Below are 12,378 nucleotides of genomic sequence, written 5' to 3' on the forward strand. Positions count from 1 at the left end.
ATCCATGTTGATGAACTTGTAGGATCTCTTCAGTCCTATGAGTTAGACCTACCTAAAACTAACAAATCCAAATCAATGGCTCTTAAGTCAGTTGATGATGTTGATGTTGGTAGATTTGATGATGAGCTCTCTGTTACAGAGATTGCTTACCTTGCCAAAAACTTTAGAAACTTTCTTAGGAATAGTAACAGAAGGGCAAGAGGTAAGAACACTGCTGAACCTAGAAATTTTAGGAGGAATGATCCCACTAAGGTGAACAACACTGAAAAACCTAAAGAAAAAGTAGATCAATCTTCTAATAATTCTATGGGTCGTCAATGTTTTGGATGTCAAGGGTATGGTCACATGAAATCTGAATATCCTACATACTTGAGATCTAAGGGTAAGGCTATGGCTGTAACCCTTAGTGATAATGAAGTTTCCGATGATGAGTCTGGTTTTGACGAGGATGGAAACTTTATTGTTTTCACTGCTACTGCTGTAGTCAATGAAAGCTTGTCTGTTGAAGAGAACCCTTCTGATGGGGAACTCTCTTAGGATGCAGATCTTTAAGAAGCCTACAATAAACTTTGCAAAGTTGCTGCAAAGGATGCTATGAGTGTTGAATTAGGCTTAAATAAAATTGCATCTTTTGAGATTGATAAGAAAAATTTGCTTGTGAAACTGGTTGATGCTAATGAACTTTTGAACAATGTGAAAACTGAGAATATGCTTTTGCTTAATAGAGTTAAGAATTTGGAACTTGAACTATCTGTTACTAGAGAACAAACTAATAGATCTACTAGTTCCAAATTTGATCATATGCTGAGTGTTCAAAAGTCTCATTCTGACAAATCTGGATTAGGTTTTGTAGAAAGTGTATTTGTGTCTGCAACCAATTCCATAAACTTTCTTCCTTCTTCTTCCTCTGAACCCCCTGTGAGTGAGGTTGTGAGTGAGACTATTAAACCTGTAGAGGTCACACCTCCTAGGAAGATTAGGGTTGACCTGAAAGAGTCTAAACCTAAGGTGTCTACCTTTTCTAAGGATAAGTTGCATGGTAAGCCTGCATGTGTTTGTCATTTTTGTGGAAAGTCTGGGCACATTCGTCCAAACTGTTACAAGCTGCAAGCAGCTCAGCGAGCAAACAAACTAAAAGTACCTATGCTTCAAGCACAAGATCCTATGGTACTTATTGGTGAATTGGTAAAGGCTCTTAACCTTTATTCCAATCCTTGAATTGGAAATCATTCTAATGTGAATAAGAACTCCAATGCTCAGAGTGCATCTAAAAAGCTTTGGATGCAAAAGACTCAATCTAGTTGAGTCTTTTTGACAAGGTCCTTGTGCTTCATTGCTCTACTCTTTGTGACCATTATTCTCTGGTTTTTGTTTTCTTTGTTTCTAGGATTTGCATTGCATTACATTCATGCATTTCATTCTAGTTTTTTTTTTTTTTTATTCTTTCAAATAAAAAAAAAGGGGGAGAAAATTGTGTTTTGCATTTATTGTCTTGGTTTTGAAAACAAGGTTGATCAATTTATTTTCACATAACATGTCTTTGTACCTTGTTTAGCTTGGATGAGCTTATTTATTGCACTTTACTAGTTAAAAGTTTTGTAGTGAATATTGTGTGGGAAAGATGTTTTTGGTTTTTGATCACTTTGTCTTGATCTTGAAGTCACATGTCTTTGATTGTCGGACTTGAACCTTTTGAGTAAGGCATAAATAACCATTTCACCACTGTTCACTAGCTAATCATGAACACCTTAGTGCATATCGTAATATTTTGTGGTCGAGAAAGTATAACACATGCACAAAAAGAACATAAGGTGTAGCCTCGGTTTAATTGCTTAAAATTGGTGTGTATATTATTGGACTTAAAGTTAAATCAAACAACTAAAATTGGTGTGTACATTATCCCGGCTATTTTAATAAGTTTCTGCTAAATTAAAAATTGTGTGTACAATATGAAGCAAATCAAGAAACTTACATGAATGCAAGCTTATGATCTAGGAGATGTGGGAGTTAATGATGTAACTCTTTAGGTGATAGTCTCTTTCAAACTCTATGTGATGAATTTTGTAGACTTTGTGTTTGATTTCTTTTCACATATCACCTCACATATATCTCAAACTCTTGCTAGTTGCACACACTACACAAGTTACTCTTTGCTAAACGTTGTACATGTTATTGTGTGTGTCTTTGGTTTGACCAACCAAGTTTGCAAATTCCTTTAGTTTTATGCAAAACATATTTGATGCTTGAGAATTTAAGAGAATGGATTGAAAATCTTAATTTTGGGGAAACTGGGTTCAAAACATGTGTTTTTGAAAAGCATTTCATCTCATACTCATGCATTTTATTCTTAAAATTCAATGCTTTGAGGAGTTTCTGCACAAAATTATTTTGTTTTTCAAAAATTTGTTTATTTTTTTTGTTTTTTGTTTTTTGTTTTTTTTTTGTTTGTTTGTTTGTTTTTTTTTTTTGTTTTCAGAATTTCGATCGATCGAACCTGTTCTTCAATCAATCAAAATTGCGATTAAATTTTTTGGTTAGGCTCTATCTGTTTTGATTGATGCTCGATTGATAATGGATCAATCGAAGCATTTTCGATCGATCGAACCTAAATTTCGATCAATCGAAAATCGTATAGAGAGTTTTTAAAAAAGCTGTTTCTCACGTGTTCAACTTACTTTTCAAAAACTTTTCAAACACTCTCTCTCTCTATTCGATCGGTCAAGGCTCCAATCAAGATTTTTGTCGCTTTCCCTCAAATTTCTTCAAGGGTTTTTCTCTCTCAAGGCCGGTAAGACCTTTTTGCCCCTCCTTTTGCTTTTATTTTCAAGTTTCATGCATTAAATCATGCATTCTTTGGGAAATTTTGAACCATTGGATTTTTGGGGTTTTTGATGATTCAAGCTTGTTTTCTTCAAATTGATCAATGGGTTTTTGTTGGGGGATGTTATAAACATGATCTATGGTGTTTAATTTGATCATTTTGATGTATTGTGAGAAATTGAAAATTCTAGGGCTTGAAACTATCGGATTTGGGGATTTTGTTCAAATTGAGTTTAATTGATGAAATTGGCTTGTTGGATTGATTAATTTGATCATTATAAACTCTTTTCTAACTTGTGTGATGATCAATTGGTCAATTTAGTACAAATTGAACAAGTGGTTTTTCAAAATTTTTGGGGTTTTTGTTATAACCTCTATGCTCAAGCGAATTTTGTGATTCTAAACTTAAATTGAACTTGTTATCACTGCATTAGAGCATGCATCATGACATTGTAATGTTCATGCATCATATAGATTACTATTTTCTATATTTTTTTTGTGCTAGCTTGCAGTTTGCCTTTGGTTTTTTTTTTTTTTTTGATCTTTTTGGTTCTGTCCTTGTGTCTTGTCCTTACCCTAGCACCATGCCTAAGAAGACTAGAGCCCATAGGACATCCTCCTCTTCTTCTGCTCCTTCCTCTGTGGGCACTTTGTTTCAAAGTGAGAAAAGCCGAGAGCTTTATGAAACCCTAAACCTTAAGAGAAAGATTTGGGCTGAGCGTAAGGTGTTATTAGATGAGCTTGATCTTGCCATTGGGGCTAATTTTGAGAGTAGGGGCTGGCTATCATTGTTGGATATTGGTCATGCACCTCCAGCTACCCTGATTAGAGAGTTCTACTCGAACCTCTTTATCCACGTCTATGATTCCAACACTTTAGTAAAGAGTTGGATACGAGGTGTAGAGTTCACCATTACTCCTACTGTAGTGGCTGATGCTCTTGGGGTACCATTGGTCCAGCACCCTGTTTATCCCTATGATGAGTTTCCTCCCTTGGACGACATCATGTCTCACATCACTGGGTCTTCTATCCAGAAGGGTTCTGATCCTCGGATCACTATCTTTTCTTTAGGATAGCTTGTCATTCTTTGTGGCCTATCACTCATCTGTACACCATTCCCTTAGAGCGATGTGCATTTTTGTATGCTCTTGTTACAAATGCTCCTATTAGTTTTCCTCATTTGTTTCTTCGTTCTTTGAACGAAGTTCATAGGAGTTCCTCAACCGCTCATGCTCTTTTTCATCCGGTTTTCATTCATCGGATTTTATTGCATCTTGGTTTAGATGACTTCCCCGCTTTTAAGCCCGTACACATTATTGCTCCCATAGGTTCCTCCTTTCTTTGGTAAAGGGCTACGCATATTAGAGAAAGCTCTAAATGCCCTCGTGTTGAGCCTTCTGGTACTGCACCCCCTCCTTCTTCTACAGGTACTACTTCTGGTGAGGCGTCTACTGATCCTGTTGGTGCTGCTACTCCTCCACCATCTACTTCGGATGACTTTGACATTCGTCGTACTTTGGAGACTGTCATGACCATTTAGGCGGCTCATGGTCAGATTTTGGTGGACATGCTTGATGAGCTCCGCGCTTTGCGAGTAGATTTGGCGCATCTTAGACGTTCGCCTTCACCGCCTCCTTTTGATGATGGATTCTGATTGCCCTTTGGCATTCCATCACAAAAAGAGGGAGTATATTTGGACACTTGTAGAGGTTTTTTGTAGTTAGGGGGAGAGATTTTGTTTGTTGGAGCTTGTGGAGTTTAGATTGTATCTAGGTGCTTCACTGTGTATGTATTCTTTTTGGCTCTTGATGTATTGTTTTTGGGCTATTCATGTAAGGGGGAGATACGTTGTTATCTATGTTTCTTGTTTCACTGCTCATTGATTTATATTTATGAGTTATTTATGATATAAGTCTTTGTTTTGTGTTTTGTGTTTTGTGAAATCATGAATTTATTTTTTGTTTTACTTGTATTTTCCACATATGCGTTTATGCGTTTGTTGAGTATTTCAGGAAATATATAGGTTGATTCAGTCGTGCTGTTGTCTACACTTGTAACTGATGGATAGTAGTTAGGTTGGATTATTTTGTAATGGGCATTATTTTTGTAAAGGGCTTTTACTTGTAACTTTGAGCATTGTGTTTGTGTTTTGTCACGGATTGCCAAAATGGGAGTTTGTTAGGTTCTAAGTACTTAGGAACTAATGTATCAGAACTCTAATTTGTATTGTTGACAAACCATGATCAAAACAGGTTTTTAGTCTTGTTTAGACTTGCTCAAAGTATAGGTCTTTTATGTAAAGTTGGAATCGAGTTAACTGCAAAATTGAGTGTGCAATCCTGACTAACTCGATCGATCGAGAATTAGATTCGATCGATCGAAAGTCGGGCATAATGTTTTTTCTGCAGAATTTCCAACTCAGCCCTAAACCCATATGACGTGTAGGGTTTTATGTTTTGCCCTAGGTATAAAAGGGAAACCCTAGCCACGTTTTTTAGGTTGCTTTATTTGCTGTGTGTATGAATCTCTTGTGAGATCTGAGAGGTGGTTGCCTTCACACATGCTTAGGATTATCAAGAAGGAGATTTTATTGAGAGCTTTATGATCATTCAGTTGCTGCACTAAAGAGCTTAAAGATACACAAGCGAGAGTTCTAGTGCTTGCTAGAGAATCCAAGAAAGAAGGAGTCTGTGGTCTCGAAGCTTGCACGTGATCGTGTCAGTAAGTTTCTACTGGTGGGTAGCAATAGGATGTTAGTGGTCTAAGTCGCTATTGTAAAACTTCGATTCTTTCATAGTGGATTCAGGTTTACCTTGAGAATAGTTAAGTTAAATCCTTCCTAGGTTTTTACCGGTGTGGTTTCCTGAGTCATCATATCATTGTGTTCTTTATATTCCGCACTTTACATTGATATGATTATATGATTGTGTTAACCTAGATCTGAAATTTGGACTAAGTAATCACTTGGCTAATTAACTAAGTTAATCCAATTGTATTTTAAGGGGTCTAAAAACAAACAATTGATGTATGTTTCTTTCACCTACCTCTACATCTGTTGTTTCTTTTCTATCTCCATACACATGTTTCTTATATATTGTATGCAATTTATTATTTCTGTTTCACACTAAGATGCCTTGATGAGTTTTGTTTAAAGTGTTTCAGAAATACAAGTTGTCAAAGTCTACTTACCATAAACTCTCTTCTTGCAAAGTTTTTCAAGAGTTTGTGTTAGGATAGATTTTATTGTATTCAACAAGTGAATATGAGTTGAGTGATTTATGACTTCTCTCATATGTTCATTTGTTTGTTTTGGTTTTGTCACGGATTGCCAAAGGAGGAGATTGTTAGGACATATGTGATTCACTTGTTAGGAACATATGTCACTATTTTATGTAATTGGCTAATCTTTTAACAAAACGCACTTGTAATTGGGTAGATCTAGGTGTTTTTAATACTCCAAGAAATTTTGTTTTAAGATCAAGTGTTAAAACTATGCAAGTCTGTTCAAGAGTCAAGTGAGAAAGTGCTGAATTTTAAAGCTCGATAGCTGCTCGACACCTAGGCTATCTGTCGAGCTATTCAAGTGATTTTTATCGCAATCTCAACACCTCTCGATAGCTAGGTGGATCGATCGAGAAATCTCCTGTCTCCTCGATAGCTCCTCGATAGCTTCTCGATAGCTGTATGTGTCAAAGTTTAAAGCTCGACACCTCTCAATCGATCGAGGTTACGAGAATTCAGATTTTCAGATTTGATTTTTGGCCCATACTTTTGTATTTGTGTAGGGTTTCTTTTCTCACAACCCTAGACATATATAAGGCTTATTTTAGAGGCTGTCACATAAGAAAATACAAGAAGAACATATGCAAAAAGTGACCGATGCCTTATTCTCTCTAAAAGAAGCTACTGCGTCTTTACGCCTTAGGGTTTTGTAACCAAGTGCTTCTTGATCTTCATTGTAGATGAAGTGAAGAACTTTGCAGCCAACAATCTTCTTCTAGTTGGTGATTAAGTCGCGTACTGGAATCTGCATAATTGGTTAGTCACACACTGGGATTCATGCATCAAAAGGCTGTCGTTTATATATTGAAAAGTTCAGAGATTCTGAAGCGATAGAAGATTTCTGCTATAAGTTTATCTACAGGGATTGTAGAGTTTAGGGACAAAGGTTTTGTACTAGATCTGAAACTTCTCTTTACTATAGTGGATTGCTTTTCGGAAAGGTTTCCCCCTAGGTTTTTTACTGTGAAACTAGTTTGTTTCATTGGTTTTCCTGGGTCATCATATCTTGTCTTATTTATTTTCCCGCTGCATGATTTTGACATGATATTGATGTTTATTTGTTTTAACAAGTTTTATTCACAATAAATCTAATTAATAACTTGGGTTTAAAACTTATTAATTCTATAAATTGAGGTCTAAATTTCCCAACAATATATAATAAAGAACTCTAAAAAATGTATATCTTGTATAATATATGATAGATTGACCCGGTCATTAGCTAACTAGTCTAAACCATTTTCCTGCATTTATGGAGGGATCGCTAGATGGAGAAGTGGCATCTGATCATACACCTACCTATGTTACAAAATTTGTCAATTAATTAATTATAAAATTGCTCAAACATTTGATAATCAAAATTATTCTTTTTAAATGATAACTACCGAGTCAATAGAATTTAAAAAGTCTTATTTCAAGGAACAATTATTTGAAAAATTAATCAAAGCGTGAGGATGCAATAACTGAAACTGTTGTAACAAGTACGTAACAGTCTCCGGATACTACACTGGCTCGCAAGCACGTGGAAATGAAAAAAAAAAAAAAAACTAATTCATCTACAGCGATTAAAAATATAGACAATATACGCACAAAGGTCCTCGCAACCTTCGACAATACAGTCCCAGAAATCCGAAAACCTGTCAAAAATCCAAGACGAACCCATCCTCAATAGTTCGAGTAAATAATGTGAACATCCAATACTTACGAAAAAGACGGGGATGAAGAAGAACAATCCGATGACAGAATTGGCAATGGCAAGACCCAAGGAATGCATTAACACAGCATATGTGCCCATAACAAATGCCAGCATCATTGCTCCCATAGCAGATATGGAAAGGCAGAAGGCCAGTGAGGCCACTAGGAAAGAAAAGTCTCCAAGATTCTGCTCGTGAAACAATAGTGGCTTGAATAGGTGGATAAAGGCAGCAGAACAAGATTGCATCATGGCTAAGGTATTTGTAATAATAAATACTTTGAAAGCAGGGTTTCTCATCAGAACTGGAGTGCCTGGGTGTGGGCCTTCTCGACCTATGAAGCCCCCAGGCACGGTAATACCAGCTGCAAAAGTCACGGTTGCAATGAGTGTGTCCACTACCAAATGGAATTGCGATGTTTCTTTCATGATAGAAACAAATCGATCTTTACGGGAATTATAGGCTTCCTCCCGCAGCCGCAAGAAATCAAATACATAACTCTTTGGTTTGATATAATGTTCTCCTAAGAATCTTCGAAATTCCGCCGGACGATTATTACGAGGGAATGCAATTTCATTATCTCCAAACTGTGCAACATGTAGAAAAATAATAGTTAGGAGAATTATAATTACTAGGGGCCAGGAATGCAAAATTTTTGAAAGGATGACGCTGGACAACTGCCGTGAGACTGGGAGCAACAGAATTTTTGCTGCCCCTAGCGTTGCAACTGCAGCGTTGTACGTCTTAATATTGGCATGTACGGTCACACGGTTTTAACATATATGCGAAGTATCTTACTTTGACAGGGCAGGACTTTGACCTTCGAAACCTAGTTGCACTCCTTTGATTTACAGATTCCTTAAAAAAAAAAAAAAAAAAAGGCCTTGAGGAAAGTGAGTGTGTACTAAAGATGTGAATGTGTATGAGACAATCATTACATTTTTTTTTTTTTTTTTTTGGTGCTAAATTACAAATTTCTCCATTTAACATTGATCAATTTTCAATTTAGTTCCTTAATTTTTTTTCCTCATTTTTGTTCTTTAATTTGTTTTCAATTTAATCTTCCATTAAGTTACATAAAATCTTCCTGTTAGTTTTAGGATCTTTCACTTTCCAAAATGAAGTCATTTTGGTGGACTTTGACAACGAAGATTGTATGAAAGTACATGGAAGGATTACATTGGAAAAGGATGAAAGTATAAAGAATATAAGGGAAAAAAATAATAATTAAAAGACTGATCAAATTGAAAACAAGTCAAAGTTATTAAAATGTGTCATTTAAATTTATCTCTTTTTCTTATAATGTTTTGATATGTTTTTAATAAATAAAAAGAAGTAAATATGCAACATCCAAAAAGATAAAAATGATACAATGACCTCATGGTTTAGGTTATAAAATAAACAAGTAAAAAAAAAAAAAAAAATCCTCATACAGTAAAATAAAATTTTTTTCATCATTGCAAGAGAAAAAATTGTGTTACCTTTTCTTTTGTTAATTCTTCACTAGTTAAAGCAATGTCGTAAGCATCAAGATTTTTTGAATTGAAGGCCATCTTATTTACTCTGTCGTGACACATGAGATCTTTTATATATGGCAATGATTTGGAATGGAGGAGAGGTGTGTTCCCGCTTTCATCCTTTTCATTCAAAAGGTTGCTGAGTGATGATCGGTTTAGGATGACATTGACAACATCCTTGTGAGATGAGTTCACGGCAAAATGAAGTGCATTCCAACCTCTCTTGTCAACTAGTTCGCTACAATCAGGACAATATTTTAAAATTTCTTTCACCATTTTTACATGGCCTCGATCAGCTGCAATGTGAAGGGCCGTCATGCCCTTGGTGTCTTTCTTGTATGCCATAGATCTATCAATTCTCAGTAACATCTCTGTTGTACTATAACCATTGAAGTACGCAGCACAGTGAAGCGGAGTCAAACGTTGGTTATATTTTTGATTAATTAAAGCACTTAGTGCTTTAGGTTCTATTTTTTTCTGAATTTCACCTGTCATTACTATTAGAATTTAAATATGTTAGACATATATAATAATTTTCTAAATGACACAAAGAAGACTTTTAAAAGATAGAAAAAACATTCATGAGTGAGTTTATTGATTCTATAAAATGAAAATCCTCAGTCCCATTATGAGGATTTAGTTTTATGCTCTAAGTACTGATTGCAGCCTATCCCTCATTCATTTACTATTATTATTACAGAAAGAAACTAGAGTTTAAGATTAAAAAAAGAAAAATCAAACACATGACATATTATTGTTGATCGAACAAAAAATGTAACTCTAAGAATATTACAGTAGATTTTTATTTTGGTCTCTCTACTCTCTTTGCATAAGTGAACTAACAATAACACGCTGTGACATTTTTACTCAATCTATTTGCTATAAAATTGTATCAATTAAGCTTGATTTTTTTTAAAAATTTTTTTTTGAAGGGACGACCATGGCCCCTTAGTCTTATAATAATTCTGTCACTGGTGGGGAATGGTACAAGAATTTTTATTTTCTATAAAATGACAGCAATGTACTACATAGTGGAAATGGCACTCTAGTCTCTCCTTAAATTATTTCACTCTAATTTAAATTTTAAAGAAATACAAGTAATAATTAATTATATTAATTTAAATTAATTAGATCTCAAATTTTTTGGTTGGGATGAAACAATCTGATACAAAATAAAATAAAATAATTTTTTAATAAATTCTCAAATAAATTTTTTTATTTGTTAATATTGATAAAATAAATATATATCATACATGATATATTTTATCAAATTTTCCTTGTATGTTGCACATACCCGCGGTCAAGACAGAAAACACTTTATGGCGTTACTCTTTAATACTAAACCATGCATACTGGAATGTCGAAAAAATAAATAGGCATTAGCGCATTACCATGATCGTTCCAAATCACTGCAGCATGCAACGTGGTTCCACCATGTGGGCCATCATGAGTTAATGATGTGCAGTTGGCTAAAATGTGAGACACCACTTGCTTATAATTTCTCTCCACAGCTATGTACAGTGGAGTCTCACCAGCACAATTAGCAGAATATGAAATATCTGTACCATTTTTAACCAACAGTTTCACCGCCTCAAGATGATTATTACGTACAGCCTCATGCATTAGGCCAAAAAAACAATTACCTCAACAAATAAAAGGGAAAAAAAATTCTAATTTTCATCCCAATGCATCTAGGGCTTACTTGGACATGGCAAAAAAAATTGAAAAGTCTGAAACTTTGTCTCTCGCACACGCCGCCACACAGTTGCAGCAGTCTTGTAGTTGTAGAATAGAAAAAATCTTTCTTACAGACTTACACAGGTGACTCTCTCTCTCTCTCGCTCTCTCTGTCTCCGTTGAGGACTTGGGCTTTGCATTCTTCTTCTTTTTCTTCTTTCAGTTCTTTCTCTTTGCCTTCAGCCTCCTTCAGTCCTTCTCGCCACTGCACTGCCTTTGCCCTCTTCTTCTTTCTTTTTTTAATCTTTTCAGATTTTACTTCTTTGCTTTTCATCCCTTTGTTTAAAAGTAAAAGTTGTCTCTTTCTTTAAAGGTAAAGGTTCTACACTTTCCAGAATTGCAACAGTGTAATGTATGTGCTATGTGTTCAATTTTTCTTGGGTAAACGTATTATGTGTTGAATTTAGACCATAAAAAGTGACTAATTTTGTCCCTTTCTCATTATAATTGTCAGTAAGCTATTGCTATGGGCCCCTCAATTTGTGACTCAATTTTGTGAAGCTTCTGTGCTTGTGCTATGTCACCGTGTGCTCCAAGTATTTGTATTTTCTTTGTTTAGTTTTTTTTTTTTTTCATTGCTTTCTTTTTTAAATTTCTTATAATATATTATTTATTATTATAATAATCAATATATTATAGACAATATTCATGTATTTAGTTATGAAAATTGTTAAAACAAGACTGCGCAACAAAATAGAGGACGAGTTTCTCTCAAATAACTTAGTTGTCTACATTGAAAAGGAAATTTCTAAGAACTTCACTACTGACTCAATACTTGATGACTTTAGATCTCTTAAAGAGCGTAAGTTACAGTTTTGAACAAAGATGTTTAGCTTTTATGTTATTGTATGTTTTGCGACTTTGCCCATTTTATAGTTGATTAAAGATATTAAATCATTTTTTTTAATTTTGTCTCAGGATTGTTTAATTTTAATTAAATATACTTTGGTTTATATGTATTCAGTTATGAAGTATTGTATATTACTATGTTACATTTCATACACACACACAAAAAAAAAAAAAAAAATTATACATGGCCCCCCCAAATATAAATTCCTGGCTCCGCCACTGATCCGAGATAGCAAAGAGGGAGTGAGACGGATCTGGTGGTGGTGGGTGGGTTACAAATTTGGTGGTTGCGGTGGTGTTTGTGGACTTCTTTTTTTTCCTGGGATTAAAACGTTAGAGAGACCAAGAGAGAAGGAAGAGTGAGACGAGAAGAATAGAGAGAAGGCTTTAGACGTTAGAGACAAAGAAAATAGTGTAAAAATTTGAGAAGAGTTAAAAGATGTAGAAGGGTATTTTTGTCTTATACATAAGAAATTTCACTT

General features: G+C 34.8%; 1 protein-coding gene and 1 pseudogene across 1 annotated transcript; both read right to left on the reverse strand.

Moving 5' to 3' along the window:
* The window catches only part of LOC126702099 (ankyrin repeat-containing protein At5g02620-like), a 150,960-nt pseudogene that overhangs the window by 59,350 nt on the left and 79,232 nt on the right, over positions 1-12,378 (reverse strand).
* LOC126702100 (protein ACCELERATED CELL DEATH 6-like) lies at positions 7,535-10,964 on the reverse strand. The gene is made up of 4 exons (XM_050400722.1): positions 10,702-10,964; positions 9,275-9,807; positions 8,592-8,651; positions 7,535-8,380 (listed from the first exon to the last, which is right to left on the reverse strand). The coding sequence occupies exons 1-4, from the start codon at positions 10,931-10,933 to the stop codon at positions 7,652-7,654; spliced, it is 1,554 nt and encodes a 517-aa protein (XP_050256679.1). The 5' UTR covers positions 10,934-10,964; the 3' UTR covers positions 7,535-7,651.

Source organism: Quercus robur, chromosome 10 (assembly GCF_932294415.1).
Source record: "Quercus robur chromosome 10, dhQueRobu3.1, whole genome shotgun sequence".
Taxonomy (NCBI): domain Eukaryota; kingdom Viridiplantae; phylum Streptophyta; class Magnoliopsida; order Fagales; family Fagaceae; genus Quercus; species Quercus robur.